Raw genomic sequence first — 16508 nt, forward strand, 5'->3', positions numbered from 1 at the left:
GCTGGGTGGTGCAATCCCATAAGGGCCAGCTGGGCTGCACCGGGTGCCAGGAATGGGCACTGGGACCCCAAAGCAGGGGGCTGCACGGTGACACGAAGGGACAAGAGGGTCCCCAGGGGCGCACAGTGGGGTTCATGGGAGTGGGATGCTGCGGGGGGCTGGCAGCTCCAGGGCCCCTCCAGGGAGCGCAGGGCAGAGGGGATGGGGGGATTTGAGCGTGACCTGCATGAAAATCCCCTGCTAATCCTGCCCCGACGGAGCACTAATCTCTCCCTCCCGGCCCCACATCCATCCCGCTGCTGCCTCCACCCTCCTGCTCCCTGCTCCATGGAGATGCAGCAGCTTTGGGGTAAAGCCCTGCAGGAGACTGGGGGGGCTCAGCCCAGTCCTACAAAGCCCTGGCCCCATAAATTCCCCCCCCCCAAGGGCTGCAGCTCCCCGGCGTAGGAGCGCTCGCTGCAGGCTCCGGCACCTCCCCACGAGAGGGCAGGGCAGGCCCACGCTGCAGCCCTGCAGGGCCCCAATGCAGCCACTTTGGGCTAAAAACCCTGCAAAAAGGGGCAAGGGGGGGGGGGCCCAACCTCATCCCTCCACCCGCAGCCTCCCCGCCAGCGCTGCGCCCACCCTGGGAAGCGGCCCCAAGGCCCGCGGGTTCCCAGCTGCACGGGAGAGGAGGTCGCTTCAGAGCCTTTTATTTTGGAGAAAGTTCAAGCCTGTAGATACAGCAATACAATATACAAAAAAATAAAATTTTTTACAGTATTGAAAGTTGCCCGGGGCTACGGTGACTGCGCCAGCAACAGGGGACAAGCAACCGGCATCCCCCTCGTCCCCTCTGAGCACCCACCGACTCCAAAGGGCCCCCGTCCTGGCCCCAAGGGTGGCCACGACCGACCCTGCAGCCCTTTTTCCCCTTTCCCAGGGTGCAGGACGGATCCTGCCCTGCCCACGACGCTGCCCTCTGGCTCCCTGCCTGATCCTGACCAGTGATGCCCCGGCAAAATGGGGTATAAAAGCCAGAGCTGTGCCCCGAAGCCACCAGAGCCCCCCCAGCCCCGCAACGTGGCCATGGGTACCGCCAGGTGGGCATCTCTCCCCCTACAGAACCAAGACTGCACACCCCCTCGTGCTGCCCCCAGTAAGACATCTCTGCTGGTACCAGCACCTCTGGGTCCCACCGTCCTGCCCCAAAGTGCACGCACCCCCCCCGTGCCACCCCACAGCCCCCGGTGCCGCAAGGGGCTCCCAGCTGCTCTCTGGGGGGGGTCAGCAGCTCTCAATCTGCTTCTCCCCCCCCTTTCCTTGCCCCCCAACCTCTCCTTCAGGCCAGGGCTGAACCAAAAAGCCTGGGTGGGAAGGGCAGGAGGGCTGCCCCGGGCTGGGGGAGCACGGAGCAGCTTCTCCAACCCCCCCCCCCTTCATCCACCCCGCTCCCTTCCACCCTCGCCCCCTCCTACCCCCACAGCCACAGCCGACCCCAGCCCGAGCACCTCACGAAGCCCCCCAGGAGCTGCAAGCCCCCTCCCCAGCCACCACGAGCAGTGTCGGAGGGGAAAGGGCCGAGCCTGGCCCCCCAGCCCCGGTCCCAAAAGGGACCCGAGATGCAACCACTGCGCGCTCAGGGGTGCGCACCGGTGCCGGGACGCTTCGCCCCCCTGCCCCGGGGGGCTCTGCCCAGCAGGGAAAGCGGCCGTGCCTGGGGCTGCTGCGTCTCACGGCCTCTTTCTGCCCGCAGCAGGAGGGCAGCAGCAAGCACGGGGAGCTACCGAAGCCCCCTGCTCCCGGCAGAGCCCCCGAGGACGGGGATGGAAAACTGGGCTCAGCGCCGAGCCGCTCGCGGGTGCTGGCGGCCACGAGCAGGGGGCCAGCGGGAGGCGCAGAGGTGAGCCCCCTCCACCAGCTCCTGGGGGGCTGCCGGGGGACCCGTTGGAAACCGGTGACCCCCCTGGAGGAGGTTAGGGCTGGTTGGTGCCCTCTTGGCCCCCCGGAGGAGAAATCCAGGCTCGTGCGATGGCCGCGGGCGGTCGGAGAGCAGCGTTCAAGGGCAGGGGCTGCGGAAGCGTTTGTAAGAACCGAGGCTGCGATCGGAGGCTAAGAGGCACTTGAATGAGCAAAACAAGGATTAAAAAAAAAAAAAAAAAAAAACATTACGGAAGGAAATAGAAAAAGGTTCGACCCCCCCCTCCTCGTCCCCCCTCTCCCCCCCAGAGAGACAACCAGCACCACCGCCGAGAGGTGGGCGTTCGGGTGGGTCACAGGAGGAGTCGGTGGCAGGGATCACGGCCCCCAGCTCCTCCAGGGAACAGGCCCAGAGAGGACGAGACCTAACGGGGTGAGACTGGGGGACGGTGGGGGCAGCCCGAGCTGGGGGGGGTCCCACGAGCACGGGGCAGCAGGTCACATCGGTGAAGAAGCGCACTCCGGGGTCAGCTCCATGTCGAAGGTCAGCGACTCTGGGGGAAGCAAGGGGAAAGGTGGGGAGGTTATGGGGGGCACATCCTGATCCCTTGAGGCTCCAGCCGCCGCCAGGCTGCCCCCCCAAGTGCTGGGTCCCCCCCCAGGCTCACCGAACTGGCCGCCGGCGTTGGCCTCGGCTCCCTCGCTGCTGTTACCGAACTGCATGAGCGAGTCCAGGGTGCGCGGGGACATGGGCAGGTCGATGGTGTTGCTGAAGGAGGTGCTGGCAGAAGGAGGGGAAAGCAAAGAAACCACCCGAGTCAGGGCCCGGCCGGAGCTCTCCGACACCCCCCTGCCCTCCCCCGGAGGGCCCCAGGGCGCAGGGCAGTGCTGGGGGAGCTCTCGGGGAGGAAAGGGGCCCCCGGAGGGGGAAGAACGGGCTCCAGGAGCCTGGTTCAGCACCGCTGCCTCTCCCCCTTCCCAGGCAGGGAGCCCCAAAGCACCCGGGGAAAGCAGCTGTGAGAATGAACCCCCCCCCAGCCCAGCACACAAATGCGTTTCGAGACACCCCCAGGAACACTTACGGGGTGACACAGATGAACTTGGTCTTTAGATAGGGAGCAGCACCTGCAGGGGAGAGAGCGGCTTCGTCACCAGCTGCCGGAGGAACAGCTCCTGTCCCCAAGAGGGGCACAGCCCTGGGGACAACCCCTGCTCAGTCCCGGACCCTCCCCAGACCCCACAGGACCCCCAGACCCTCCCCAGACCCTGCAGGGCCCCCCAGACCCTCTCCAGACCCTGCAGGACCCCTAGACCCTCCCCAGACCCTCCCCAGACCCTGCAGGACCCCCAGACCCTCCCCAGACCCTCCCCAGACCCCGCAGGACCCCCGGACCCTCCCCAGACCCCACAGGGCCCCCAGACCCTCCCCAGACCCCACAGGACCCCTAGACCCTCCCCAGACCCCGCAGGGCCCCCAGACCCTCCCCAGACCCCGCAGGACCCCCAGACCCTCCCCAAACCACCGCAGCATCTCCCTACTGGAGCGGGCTCCTCCACCACGGTGCCGTCCCTGCAGCCACCCTGCGACCCGTCCCAAAAAAAGCAGGCGGGCACCACGCCGGGCCACAGAAAGTCAACGACTACCTGAGTCGGTGGCTTCCGAGTGCTCCTGGCTCTCGGAGCGGCAGTACTTCCCAAATGCCTCCTCCTTGGGGATGTCGGGGTACAGGTAGACCAGGGGGGACACCAGGATGTTGGTGGCATCCATGATCTTGTAGCCCATGATGATCTCGGCGAACGACATGCTGTTCAGCTGCTGCTTGGTGTAAGGCTCCACGGACTGGATCTGGGTTTTCCCTGTACGAGGAGGCTTCAGACACAGGGCAGGACACCTCGGGAGAAGGCAGGGACTTTCCCCTGAACACCCCAGGGATGGGACGGAGCAGCTTGGGGAGGCACCCGGCAGGGGCAGGACAGACCCACGGGGAGGTTTCAGCACCACGGGAAACCACAGGGGCACCCAGGAGGCAAAAACCAGCCAAAAAAAGCCACCCAGGCTCAAATAATTAACCAAGGAGAAAGCCTAGCGGGATGAGGACAAGGGAAAAGGTCTCATTATGGGTCCCCGAGCCCCATTTGGGGGGGTGACGTACCGCTGATGTCCTTCTCCACCCAGGTGAAGGTGATGCCGCCCTCCTTGCTGCTCTCACTGAATCGTAGCAGGAAGGTGCCCGGGGGCTTGGTGCTGAGGATGGCTCGCTCCCGCTCCTTGCTGATGAAGCCCATGATGTACCTGGGGGGGCAGGGAGCAATTTGGGGGAGGGGGGTCAGGGCACCAGGGAAGCAGCCCCAGGGCTTGAACCCTGCTGGTTCCCTGCCGCCAGCAGAGCCACTGACGTTTAGGGGATGGTTTGGGGATTTTTGCCCCGAACCAGCCCACAGAGCTCGGGCAGAAAATGCAGCCCAGGAAAAGCAGCCTGCCCCAAAACCCCCCCTCCATCGGGACAGGACTCGGGGGTCCCCAGCTTGAGGTGAGCGGATTGATGCTGGTGGGGGCTCACCCCTCGTTCCACAGCGCCAGGATGTATTTCTTCACCAAGTCGATGATGTTGTCCAGCCAGACCCAAAATGAGAAGCCTTTCCCAGCCATGTTCTCCTGGGGGAAGAGAGCGGAGAGGTTGGGGGGACAGCTCAGGGGGGAGGGCGGCCAAGCATTTGGGGGGGGGGGGGGGTGGAGAGGGAATCGCACCTTGCAGAACTTGGCCCAGGTGATCTGACAGCCCGAGTAATTCACACCTGGCCCTGGCAGAGAAGAGGAGCATCAATTTTTGGGTGCCACTCCCCAAATTACCACCTCCAGACAGCAACCAAAAGCTTCACGGCGTTTCGGGGGGAAACCAAGCAGCTAAAAGCGACAGCTTCCATCCCAGCCACCCAAATCTTGCTACTGCACCGCGTTTTTTTTTTTTTTTTTTTTTTTTTACAGGCAGGGGGGGGTTACCGAGCAGTTTTTCGGCCAGCGTCGTCAGCTGCTCGATGCTGAGGCCTCGCTTGGTGGTGGAGGAGAACTGCCAGCTCAGCACCTCCGCCACTTGGTCCCACGTCCCGATGGGGGGCTTGGTGAAGAAGTTGACGTTCTGCGGGAGGAAAAAACGCAGCCCCTGAGCAGGACGAGGGGGCAGGAGCAGGGCCAGGTCCCAAGCCAGCCCTGCTGATGGGGCTGAGCAGTTTTTTTTTCTGCATTTTTTCTGCCTGCTGGGCAGGATGCTGCAGCCCGAAGCAAGCCCTGCTCCTCTGGCACCCACCCCCGGGGTGGGGGGGCTGAGCCCTACCTTGGGGTTGTTGGTCAGCATGTTGTACCACAGGATGGACGCCCAGGCGTTGGGCATCTGGCAGATGTTGGAGATCACCACCACGGGCAGTGAGTGGGTCTGCAGAGAGGGGACACGGCCACGGGGCTGGGACATCTCACCGAGCCACCAGCCGAGCTCCGTGCTCCATCCCAACCAGCCCCCCCAGCCCAGAGACATCCAAGCAGAGGGGGGCACAGCTCGGGGGAGCCTCCTGGTGGATCTGCCTCCTGGGCTTCACCTCCGAGAGAGCTGAGGGTGCCCCGAGCTGCTCCTTCTGCTACTGGGGAACCGGGTGGCTAAAACCCAGGGCTCACCTCCAGGTCGATCTTCAACCCCTGGTGGTACACCTCTGTCTCGAAGGTGATGAGGTGCAGCTCCTCAGTCACGATCAGCGAGGCCTGGAGGGGACAAGGACGCGGTGAGCCCACGGGAGACACCTGCCCTGAGCCCGAGGCACGGTGCTGAGGGGGGTCCCGGGTGGGCAGGGCTGGGCTGGCAGCTGCAAACGTGCCAAAAGGTGCCAAGACCCCCCCCCCGGGGGCAATCCCTGCTCAAATCTGTGCCTGACCACCCCTTAGGAAAGGAGATGCAGCGATGGCTACGGCTGCCCTGAGCCAGCAAAGGGCTCTCCTTGCCAGGACCCTCCCCCCCAAAAAAAAAACAAAAAAAAAAACAAAAAACAACTTACATCACAGTTGGCTCTGCCTCCGTTCCCGCATCGCTGCTCCCGCAGGGTCTGCAGAGGGAAGGGAGAGGTTGCAGCATCACCACGAGGGCGCACGGCCCCAGGAGGAGCCCCCCCCGGGGGGCTCGCGGCACCTACCAGGTGCTTGAACTCCGCCGAGAGGCTGCCGTTGTTGGACTCCTCCATGTTCATCACCTTGGTGTTCGTCCCCAGGATGTTAAACTTCCGCGACCTCAAAAGAGGAAAAAAAAAAAGACACGGTGTGGCCGGCGGCCCCCTCGGGGCGAACGCACGGGAGGACGTTCGCCGGGGTTAAAAGCAGAAGTAAGAAAGAAAGAAAGAAAAAGAGAAACCATCGCGCTTACCCCCGGAGTGCTGCAACATCACCAGAGTCCCTAGGAAAGGGAAGAGAGAGATGCGGTCACGGCCACGGCCTCCCCGCACTGCTGGGGGGGTCGGCGGCACGGCATCGAGTCCCACGACCCCCCCACGGGCTGTCCCCACAACTCGGGAGTGGATCTCGGGGACCCACGGCCACCCTGCGTTGTCCCCAGGGGTCACACCGGCCCTAAGTGCAGGGATGGGGCTTGAGCCGGGGGCAGCAGGAACACGTTGGGACCCCAAAAGCTCTACCCAGGGGCAGAGCACGGGACTCACTTGTCGATGCAGACTTTGATCTTCAGCTGGTAATTCAGCTCGGGGAACTTCACCAACAACCTGCGGAGCGAGCAAGGTGTGAGCAGCAACATCCAGAACCCGGCACTGCCCCGGCTCCTCCGGCACCCCAAACCCCTCTGCACACAGGGCTGTGGCACGTCACCCCGACACCCGGCCCCAAGAGGGGCTGCTGCTCCCCTAAGCCCCCCCAAGGGGGGGTTGTTCTGGCTGCTGGCTGCCCAGAGCAGGCAGATTTTGCCCCGAGCAAACCCCATCTGTGCTGCTGCGGGGCTGCCTCGTGCCAAAAAGGGGCACAAAGGGGTGGAGAAGAAGCTCCAGGGGCTCCCTGCAGAGGGACGCAGGCCAGACAAGAGGCATGGGGCCAGGGACAATGCGCTGACACCTCCCACCGGCCGCCCCCGCGGCGGGATTTACCAGAACCCTGCCTGCCTCCAGGAACACGGCACAGCCCCGGCCAGCAGCCTCGCTCCCTGCCCAGGATCACCCAGGCTGCGCTCCAGCTCCAGCAGGACCAGCCTGCAGGGAGCCCTTCCCTCCCGGGGCTGCGTCTGCAGCAGCATCCCCTGGAAGAGAGCCCCCAAATTCCCCCCTGCACGGCTCCCATCTCCCCCTCTCCTGCGGCGCACAGCCAGCGACCAACCTGACTTTGGTGGTGAACTGCACGCCGGTTTTGATGACCAGGGGCCGGTCGGGGTGCATGGGCATGCAGGGCTGCCTCTCCACCACGAACGCGCTGCAGGGGATGACAAAAAGCACCAGCAAAGCTCAGCACCCTCCCGGCACACCCGGTGCTCGCCCCTCAACGCGTTGCCCAAAATTGAGGAGCTGCCCCTGGTTCCCCCCCCAGCACCTTTTCATCAGGTTCCTGAAGAGCTCCACGATGCGCTCCTCCAGCATGGGCCGGTGCTGGACGATGGGGTCGCCCTTGTAGGACACTTTCTGTTGCAGCTCTTCCAGCTTCTTGATCTGCTGCCGGGTCTGTAGCTGCGATTCGGCAAGAGAGGTTATCCTAGGGGAGCGGGAAGAACCAGCGTTAGCTCCGGCTGCTGCGCCCTGCACAGCCCCAGCCCGCAGAGCCCTGCACCCCTGCATGGTCCCAGCCTGCACAGCCCCAACCTAGAGCCCCAATTCTTCCCTTGCTTGTTCAAGAGCGGCTGCTCACCGTACCGAAGCAGCAGAGAGCACAACCTGCCCGCAGCTCCCAGCTCAGGGCATTTTTTTTTCTGGGCTGGGCAGCATGAAAAAAACCCCTGCCTGCACCCAGCTCTGCAGGGTACAGCAGCCAAGGGCTCAAAAACGGCGGCGCTGGGCTGGGAACTTCTTACACCTTACACCCCACGAGCCTGGGGCAGCACCACCAGGCCCACCGAGCAGGGATTGGTGACCTGCAGGCATCGGTGACCACTTTGCCAGGACACCGGGCAGAGGCAGAGCTCATTTCCAGCTGGGTGTTCGACCTGGTGCCTCCCCGGGGACCGCCACGAGCCCCAGGCAGCTCTTCTCTTACCAGTTCTCCAGCCGGTCCAAGCAGATATTTGGTGGGCCGCCGATGCAAGCGATTTGCTGCCGTCTCTTCCAGTCCGCCAGCTCCTCGTCTGCCAGCATCTTCTGCACGTACTCCATGGCTGACAGCAGGCCAGCCAGCTCGCTCACTATCCCCTGCCAAAAAGGGAAGCAGACCTTCAGCTCCCTCTGACATCCTCCAAAACCTGCAGGTTTCACCCTCCCCAGAAGCAAAGTGGCCCAAGGTTGCATTTCCAGGGCTGCTCCAGGCACCAACGCCAGCCCCACGCCCCCCCCATAAAAGCGTTTCTGTGCCTCGGGGGGATTTCGGGGGGTCAGGGGCTGGCCGTACCCTTCGCATCTGGTCCAGCGCCGTGAGCATCTGTTCCAGCTGCTGCATCTTCTGCCGTGTCACCGACTGGTTGTTCCCGTTCAGATCCTGCATGTCTGCGCAGAGAGGAGGCAAAGCTTCAGCCCAGCACGCTCCTCCTGCCCTCCCGAAGGTCACACAAAAATTAAAAAGACTCCACGGTTGGCAGCGGAGGAGCAGGCACTCGGAAAGGTGGCGGTGTTTTAGCAGCCCTCTCCTGCTGCCAGCGCTGCCTCCGGGCACCTGGCTGGCGTTCCTGCCCAGCCAGCAGCCCTCCCACCTCCACGCACCGTTCCCTTGGGGGATAGAGCTCTGCTTCAGCTCCCCCAGGGGCTAAATCAGGGGCAGGAACAAACCCGAGCTCTCTCCAATTAACATGCAAATGGCCAGAGAGTAAAATGCCCCCAAGCCTGGAGAGGGCTGGAATGAATGTGCCCCCCAGGAACGCATTTTGGCTTCGCCAGATGCTAACGAGCTTCCATTACCCCCTTGGCTTTTCAAAGTCTTGTAGTTAAAATCAAAGTCATCCTGGAGATTCTCCACCACTTTCATCTTCTGCTCCAGATCCTGCAAGGCGAGAGGCAGGAATTTGCTCCAAGCACTCAGTCCGGGGGGATGGGGAGGAGAGGAGGCGGCGCCTGGGCAGCCCGCTTACCTGCACCCTCTTCCTCACATCCTGCAGGTGCTGCTCCAGCATCTGCTGCTTTTCTGTCACCACGGCTGCTGTCGGATGCGTTGCCTGTCCCCCTTGCTGCGGAGGGGACAAGGAGGGTGTTAGAAAGGGGCCGTGACCTGGTGCGAGGAGGTTCTGCAGGGAGGGTCTTCACCCCAAACTAAAAAACGCCAGGGGCAGAGCAGCCAGGAGACATCCTGGAGAGCTCAGGGTCAGCTGCCCTTTCCCTGCAGCTCGCCCATCCCTCTGCACTACCCCTGCTGAAGGCAGCAAGCGGGGGGCTTCATGCTGGAGTTTCCCAGTGGCACGGGGTACCCGCCGAGCGCCGCGGGGTGGGCGGCAGGATGGGGACCCCAGGGCACCCAAACCCCTTACCTGGGCTGCGGTGGCGGCTGTCTGCAGGAGCCGGGACTCTTCCCAGAGGCAGCGAGCCACGATGCGAGCTATTTCCATCGGCTTCTCCAAGTATCTGCTCTGTAAACCGTTCAAATCCTCAAGGTCAGCCTCCAAAACGCAGCTCCCAGCATCCCAGCACGCTCCCGAACAGCTTTGCGAGCTGTGCCCGGGAAGCCGCTGGATACCGGTGCCCGAGGGAAAACCCAACGAAGGGGGGGGGTCTCTGGGTTTCTGCCTCACCTGCAGGAACTGCTTGATGCGCCGCAGGTTGTGCTGGTACAGGACGTTGGACTCCTGCAGGAAACGGCTGTACTGCTGGTCGATCTCCCCCAGCAGGTTGTGGAACACCAGCGTGGCGTGAGACTCCTTGTTGGCGGCGTACGCCCTGCACGGGGGGGGGGAAAACAGCGAGTCCTGGAGTCTGGGGGCAGGAGCAGGGCAGCACCCGCTGTCCCCCCGTGGTTTAACACCCCTAAATTACACCAGGATGACAGCCAGAGCAGGCTCAGCACCAATATGTGGAGCCAAGTGACCGCTCCTGGGTGCTGGAGGCGTTCCAGATTTGCGCACGGATCTGCACCGGTCCCCCAGGGGGATGCAGGAGGTGCTGCCCCATTTCATCCCTCGTTCACACCAAAGGGTGAGAAAAAGCAACCCTGGGGGGGGGACAGCGCCCTCCACACGTCAGAGCTGTCGGCGGTGCCTTACCAGTCCTGGCTCTCAATCCACGGGGCCAGGAACTGCCGCAGCTCCATGGGGAAGCTGTCGCTGTAGAGCTGGTGGAGCTGCTCCAGGTAGCGCGTGTCGAGCTGCTGCAGCTGGTTCCACTGCGCCATCCTGGCCGGCTCCGGAGACCTGGGGGGCACAGAGGGTGGGTCGGTCAGCACGGCCCCCCCTCAGCCTGCAGGAAACCCTCCCGAGCTCAGAGAGATGGCTGGGACCCGCCGTGAGCCCAAGGGGCTGGGCAGGGGGCTCTGGGGTGCCCCCAGGCAGGAGCAGGAGGGGGCTGCCTGCCTGCCCGCAGCACCCGACGCTCAGCACGAAGCGTCTGGCACCTGGGGGGGCTCAGGCACCGCACACAGCCCCCGGCCGTCACCCCTTTGGCCACGCGGGGAGCGCAGGTCGCACAGCGGGGCAGAATGGGGAAGTTGGAGGGTCGGCATCGCAGCGTGGGGAGCCTCGGTTCTCTTCTCCAGAGAGCCGGAGCTGCCAGCCCCGATGCCCAACTCCTCCTCCCCACCAAGCCCCGGGGGTTCCAACCCCGATGCCCCCCCCCTCCTCGTCCCCACCGAGCCCCGGGGACCGAGCACCCCCGGCTCCGGGTGCAGGCGCCGCTGTCGTCACCAGCGCAGGGCCCTGCGTCGAGAGGAGGCGGAACCACAGACCCAAACCACAGCGCCAGCGAGGGCAAAATGCGCAAAAAAATGCGTGTTTTGGGGACGAGGGGGTGGGGAAGCCCTGCTCACACCAGCAGTGTTCGTGTTCCGGGCCCCAAACCTGCCCCATTCCCACGGGGAAAACGCAGCGGGGCACCGGGCTGCTCGGCACACAGCAGCACCGCGCCAGCTCCGGGGTCTTGGCGTGAAATCCAGCCAAAAACGAGCAGCCGACGCAGGTCCTGCTGCTGCTGGGGAGCTGGAGGAAGCCCAGGGCCTGCCCCCCCTGCGTCTGCACCCCGTGCCAAGGAGATCGACCCGAAATAGCTGAGGTCGGAGAGGCAGAGCTGCGCCCCCGCCTCTCCCACTCGGTTTCGGGGCCGTGCAAACCCGAAGGACTTCTACAAACCAGGGCAGGCCCAGGGCCTTGTCTGCGTTTCCTCACCAAAAAAAAAAAAAAAAAAATCAACAAAACAACCAAAAACCATTTCCCCAAACGCTGCCTTCGGCCAAACTTCCTCCTAGAGAGGCAGCCAAGCTCTCCTACCTTCTCGCCGGGGGGAAGAGGAAGGGTGTCGGGCATGGAGGTGGGCAGCGAGCGGTGCGAGGCTGGGACCCGGTGCCAGACCCTGGCACCCGCCCTCCGGCCGTCCTGCGCCTGCTCCGGCGGGGCAGGGAAGGAGCCCGCAGAGCTTTACAGTAAGCACGGAAGGCGGGGACTGCCGGGAAGCCACAGAAACGAGGAAGGAGCAATCCTCCAGCCTTGCTGCTCGATGGAAAGCCGAGCGAACCCGAGGAGGCGCCGAGCTCTCCGCCGGGCAAGGCGCTTCCCCGCGGAAAGCCGCTCGGTTTTCCGCACCAGCCCAGCCCGGCGAGCGACACGTCAGCTGGCAGGAGGCCGAGGGGCCGTGCCGCAGCCCAGGAAGCCACCGCCAGCCTTCCCCGAGGGGCAGAGAGGCAGCCGAAGGGACAAGGGACAAGAGGAGCTGTGGCCGCGGTGCCGCCGTCATGCCCGGGGAGGACACGGGAGCGAAGCCCCATCCTGCAGAGCTCCCGGCTCCAGGGTGGGCTGGGAACAGGAGGAGGCAAAGCAGCCGGCCCCGGGGGCACTGCTGGGTGGGTTTTTATTAGGAAATAAAGAAATGAGCGGAGCCTGAATGCGGTGCCCCCCTGGCTTACCCCCTGTAAGCTCTGGGCACGCGGCCGTGCGCGCTCACACACATTTTTGGCAGCACAAGGGACACGAGGGACACAAGAGGGACGCTGCCCGCACCCGCAGCTCCGTGCCACCACGTCCCCCTCCCAGCCCACAGCAGCTCCTAATTGAGCCGGGCTCAATTATCAGCCTCTCCAAGGGGCTCCCATCGCCGTCAGCTGAAATCGATGCCAGCTTTTCGGGCTGCGCACCGCCTTTCCCTATTATATTATTTTTTTATGTGTGTCTGTGTTTTTTTTGGTTTTTTTAAGAAAAAGGGGCAAAATCATCCCGGGCTGAGACACGGGGAGAGGGCAGGCACCTGCCAGGGAGCTAAAGCGGTGTCTGCACCTCCTGGCCGGCAGCAGCACCGGCAGGAGGTTGCGCCACGGGGCCGGGTTCAAGGCTCAAGCCCACGTGAACGACGCCTGGGCTCGGTGCAGCAACCGGCAGGAGGGGGGGGGACGGGGGCAGGAGCTCGGGGGAGAGAGGAGCAAATCCAGCCTGCTGAGCTCCTCCACGCTCAGGGGCAAAAACGGGGCAAAAAAAAAAAAAAAAAAAAAAAAAAAAACAGATTTTGGGGCAAAAGCCCCCGTTTCGCAGCTCTTGGCTTTTTGTTTGGGGAGGTCGCAGCCCCATCGGGTCAGCACTGCCCCTACAGCGCGAGGCCCGGGGGCGCTGCTCCTGCTTGGAAATAAAACCAAAAAAAATAAAAATAAATCCAAAGCCAGGCCCAGCTGGGAACCCGCAGCCCACCCGCACCCCGCGCTCCCCTGCCCCAGGAGATATCCCCCGGGGAAGCCCTGACCCGGCACCATGGGGCTGGATTCCGGCCCCAAAACGCCCAGGACCAAAACCCCAAAGCAGAGCCCCCGGGGGGCAGCGGGGGGCACGGGCACAGGGCGATCCCTGCCGAAACAGAAGCTGCGTGTGGGGTGAGCGGCTCGGCCCCGGCCAAGGGAGCGAAGGAAGTTCCTACAGGGTGAGGGAAGCGGCCACAGGGGGGTATTTGGGGCCAAGGGGGGGGATTTGGGGTCACGGGGGGGATTTGGGGTCACGGGGGGGATTTGGGGCAGCAGCAGCCGAGGCCGGGAGCTGTGCTCGTGGGCAGCCCCCCCTGGGGCTCGCTCTCAGCCCGTCCTCGCCCAGAGGGGTTGAGGAGCAGGGGCAGGGGGTGGCATTGGGTTTTTCCAGCCCCGGGGGCTGAGCCAAATCCGCCCCCCCCAAGGTGCTGCTGCGGGAAAAAAGGGTCGGGAACAGGCTCGGGATGAGGTTTGGGGTCACAGCGAGCGGGCGGGGGCTGATCCAAGGGTCAGGGGACGCAGAGGGGCTGGGAACATCGGGGAGCAGCCGATGGCATCCCAAAAGGGAGCCCCCCCCCTTTGGGGCAGCCCCCACCTCCAGCCCATGGGGCAGCGGCTGAGGAAAAGGGGCTCCAGGACCCCCCCTCGCTGCCCGGCTCAGCGATGTTACCAAAAACACCACCTTTTTGGCCCAAAACCTGCCGCAGGATCCTGTCTCCAGCCTGGCCCCGGCAGTGGGAAGCCCCCCCTGGGGGGGGATTTTTGCTTTGGGACCGTCCCCAGGACCCCCCCCCGTTATTTCCAGGGGTCCCGGGGGCAGCGTGAACAGGGAGGAGACCCCAAAAAACAGGGGGGCAGCGACGGGCCCCATCCACCCCTCCAGGTCCCAAAGGAGCAGCGGTGGCCGAGAGGGGGGGGGGGATGAAAAACCCACCCCAAGCAGCTAAAAAACCGCCAATAAACACTAAAAAATAATTAACGAAGAGGCTGAGTGGGCGCTGTGGGCAGCGAAGGGCTGGTTTGGGGAAGGATTTGGGGTCAAAATTTGGAGTCAAAATTTGGAGTTTTTTCCTCAGCTCTGCTCCGCCAGGGGGGGCTTTGGGAGGGGATGGATTTGGGGCAGGGGGGGGCTCGGGGCAGGCTCGCAGCCCCCGCAGCCGTTCCCAGCCACTCGGGGCCGTGACCCCCGGGGGATTTTGGGGTGCAGAGCGGGGCCCGGTGCTCCCACACCGGCAGCAGCACCCCGGGGTGCTGGGGGGGGGCTTCCAGGAGCCCACCCAGGGCAAACCAGCCTCTGGGGGGGGGGTCACAGGCCCAGGACCCCCCCCCCAATTGCTCTCCGTTCCTGCTCCCTGCGGGTTCTCCGCGCTGACCTCCTCCTCCTCCTCCTCCTCCTCCTCCTCCTCTTCCTCATCTTCCTCCTCCCGGGGGTGGGCAGCGCTGGACGAGGCCGTGCGGAGGACCCCCGGTGTGGGGGGGGGGGACACAGCCGCAGCCCCCCCTGAAGCCACGGAGCCGTTCTCTTACCCCAAACCCAAGGAGCGGCCGCGGGACCCTCGGCTCGGCACCGGGACAGCCCCGGGGGTCGCCTCCTCCGGTGTCCAACCCCCCCCACCCCCCCCTCCGGTAACCCCCCCGCCCCCCGGTGACCCCCCCTCCGGTAACCCGGGCACCGTGAAGCCGGGGGTGGCGGCCGCTCCCCGGTGCTGTCCCGACCCGAGCAACGCGGTGGGGCCCCGGTAAGTCCCGGTAAGTCTCGGTCGGTGCCCACGGGGGAGCCCCCCCGGGATCTGCCCCGTTCTTACCGGATCCCCCCCCCCGGTGGGGCTGTCAGAGCGGGGCACCGCGTTACCACCCCCGGGCACCGCAGGGCGATAACAGAGAACGGCGCAACCGGGGGACAACCGGGGGGGGGTGGGGGGCAGCCGGCACCGGGCGGGTGGCAGAGCCCCGGTAACACCGGGACAGCGCCCGGGGGTGCTCGGCAGCGCGGGGACCTCGCCCCCAGGGGGGCCAGCACCGGGGAGCGGCACCGGAGCCGCGGTCCCGGCTCCCCCCGGTTCCCCCCGGTACCCCCCGGTGACCCCCGATGACCCCCGGTGACCTCCCGGTGACCCCCGGTGACCTCTGGTAACCCCCCGGTGCCCCCGGTTCCGCCCCCCCGGTGCTGCCCCCCCCCGCCCCGCACTCACCGTGGGGCCCGGCCGGGGCGTGGCGGCGGCTCCCGGTGCCGGCGACGATCGCGGCTCCGCTCCCGGCCCCGAGTGACGCCACCGGAGCCGCCGCCCGCCGGGCCCCGCCCCCTCCCGGCTACGTCACGCCCCTCCCAGCCAATAGCAGCGCGCGGCCCCGCGAGGGACGGGCGGCGGCGAGCCAATCAGCGCCGTCTTCTCCGCGGTGACGTCACGGAGGGGAGGGGGGGGCTGCCCCGCGGCGGCTGTTCCCGGCTTTGCGCCGCCTCCCGCCGCGGGGTGGCGCTGGGAGGTGAAGGGAGGGAGGAGCGGGGGGGGGAGAGGAGGGTGCCGGGAACGGCCGTGCGGGAAACCCGGCTGAGTTCCGGGCAGCGCCGTGACGTCAGCGCGCGGCCCGCGGCCGCCGCCGCCGCCTCTTAAAGGGGCCGCGCCCTCACCGGGGGGGAGCCCGGGGGGGTCCACAGCGACCCCACCCGGGGCACCGGGGCAGCACCGGGGCAGCACCGGGGCGGGGAGCCACGAGGCCTACGGGGCCTGGGGGTGGGAACCGAGCCTCGACGAGGCTTGGCTGCCCTGCCCGGGCCCCCCCGGGGGCTTTCGGTGGTCCTGGGGGGGTTCCCGGTGCCCCCCGGTGGGACGGGACCCCCCCCCGGTGCGGGCGCGCAGAGCGAGGCGGGAGGCCGGGGCTCGTAGAAAAGAGCTTTATTAGCGGGGCTGCTCGCCGGGAGGCAGCCGGAGGGAGCGGTTAGAGGCTGCAGCAGCCCCCCCTGGGCGAGGGGGGGGCACGCGTTAAAAAAAAAATAATAAAAGTGTTAAAAATTAACCAAAAACGCAATAATTGGGGCTTTGGGGAGAGGAGTGTGGGGGTGGTGAGCTGCCCGTGGTGGGCACAGTGGGAGCAGCAGCGCGCGGGGCCGCCCGTCCTGGTTCCTGGGATGGGGATGATGTGGGACGGGGAGCGGGGGGGGTTGTAGGGCCAGGAGATGGTTGGGTTGTAGGGCTGAGAGCCAGGTGGTCTGCAGGGTCTGGAACCGGCTGGGTTGTAGGGCCGGGAGCCCGTTGATTTGTAGGGACCGGAGCCTGTTGATCTATAGGACCAGGAGCCGGTTGGTTTGTAGGGCCCGGAGCTGGTTGGTTTGTAGGACTGGGAGCCTGTGGATTTGTAGGACCAGGAGCCAGTTGGTTTGTAGGACCAGGAGCCCATTGATTTGTAGGGCCCGGACCCTGTTGATTTGTAGGGCCCAGAGCCAGTTGAACTATAGGACCAGGAGCCCGTTGGTTTTTAGGACCGGGAGCCCGTTGATTTGTAGGACCAGGAGCCAGTTGGTTTGTAGGACCGGGAGCCCATTGATTTGTAGGGCTCGGAGCCCGTTGATCTGTAGTAC

The 16508-nt window shown here is 65.3% G+C and overlaps 1 protein-coding gene across 3 annotated transcripts; it reads right to left on the reverse strand.

Annotated features, from left to right (window-relative positions):
• Positions 1 to 676: 676 nt before the first annotated feature.
• On the reverse strand, positions 677 to 15279 carry STAT3 (signal transducer and activator of transcription 3). Of its 3 annotated transcripts, none has more exons than XM_068660566.1 (24): positions 15124 to 15279; positions 10266 to 10412; positions 9798 to 9942; positions 9537 to 9635; positions 9144 to 9239; positions 8974 to 9055; positions 8471 to 8565; positions 8123 to 8274; positions 7466 to 7624; positions 7256 to 7348; positions 6595 to 6654; positions 6303 to 6332; positions 6076 to 6169; positions 5941 to 5988; positions 5567 to 5650; positions 5232 to 5330; positions 4901 to 5036; positions 4649 to 4701; positions 4461 to 4555; positions 4053 to 4192; positions 3541 to 3756; positions 2982 to 3024; positions 2568 to 2680; positions 677 to 2453 (listed from the first exon to the last, which is right to left on the reverse strand). In XM_068660566.1, exons 2-24 carry the CDS (start codon positions 10391 to 10393, stop codon positions 2398 to 2400), a joined length of 2316 nt encoding a protein of 771 aa, XP_068516667.1. In that variant the 5' UTR covers positions 10394 to 10412; positions 15124 to 15279; the 3' UTR covers positions 677 to 2397. The 3 variants fall into 3 exon arrangements, with proteins under 3 accessions (XP_068516667.1, XP_068516666.1, XP_068516665.1); XM_068660565.1 differs by lacking the exon at positions 15124 to 15279 and adding an exon at positions 11481 to 11784 and having other exon boundaries at positions 3544 to 3756; XM_068660564.1 differs by lacking the exon at positions 15124 to 15279 and adding an exon at positions 11481 to 11779.
• Positions 15280 to 16508: the final 1229 nt, after the last annotated feature.

The sequence above is a fragment of the Anas acuta genome, chromosome 25 (genome assembly GCF_963932015.1).
Source record: "Anas acuta chromosome 25, bAnaAcu1.1, whole genome shotgun sequence".
Classification (NCBI taxonomy): domain Eukaryota; kingdom Metazoa; phylum Chordata; class Aves; order Anseriformes; family Anatidae; genus Anas; species Anas acuta.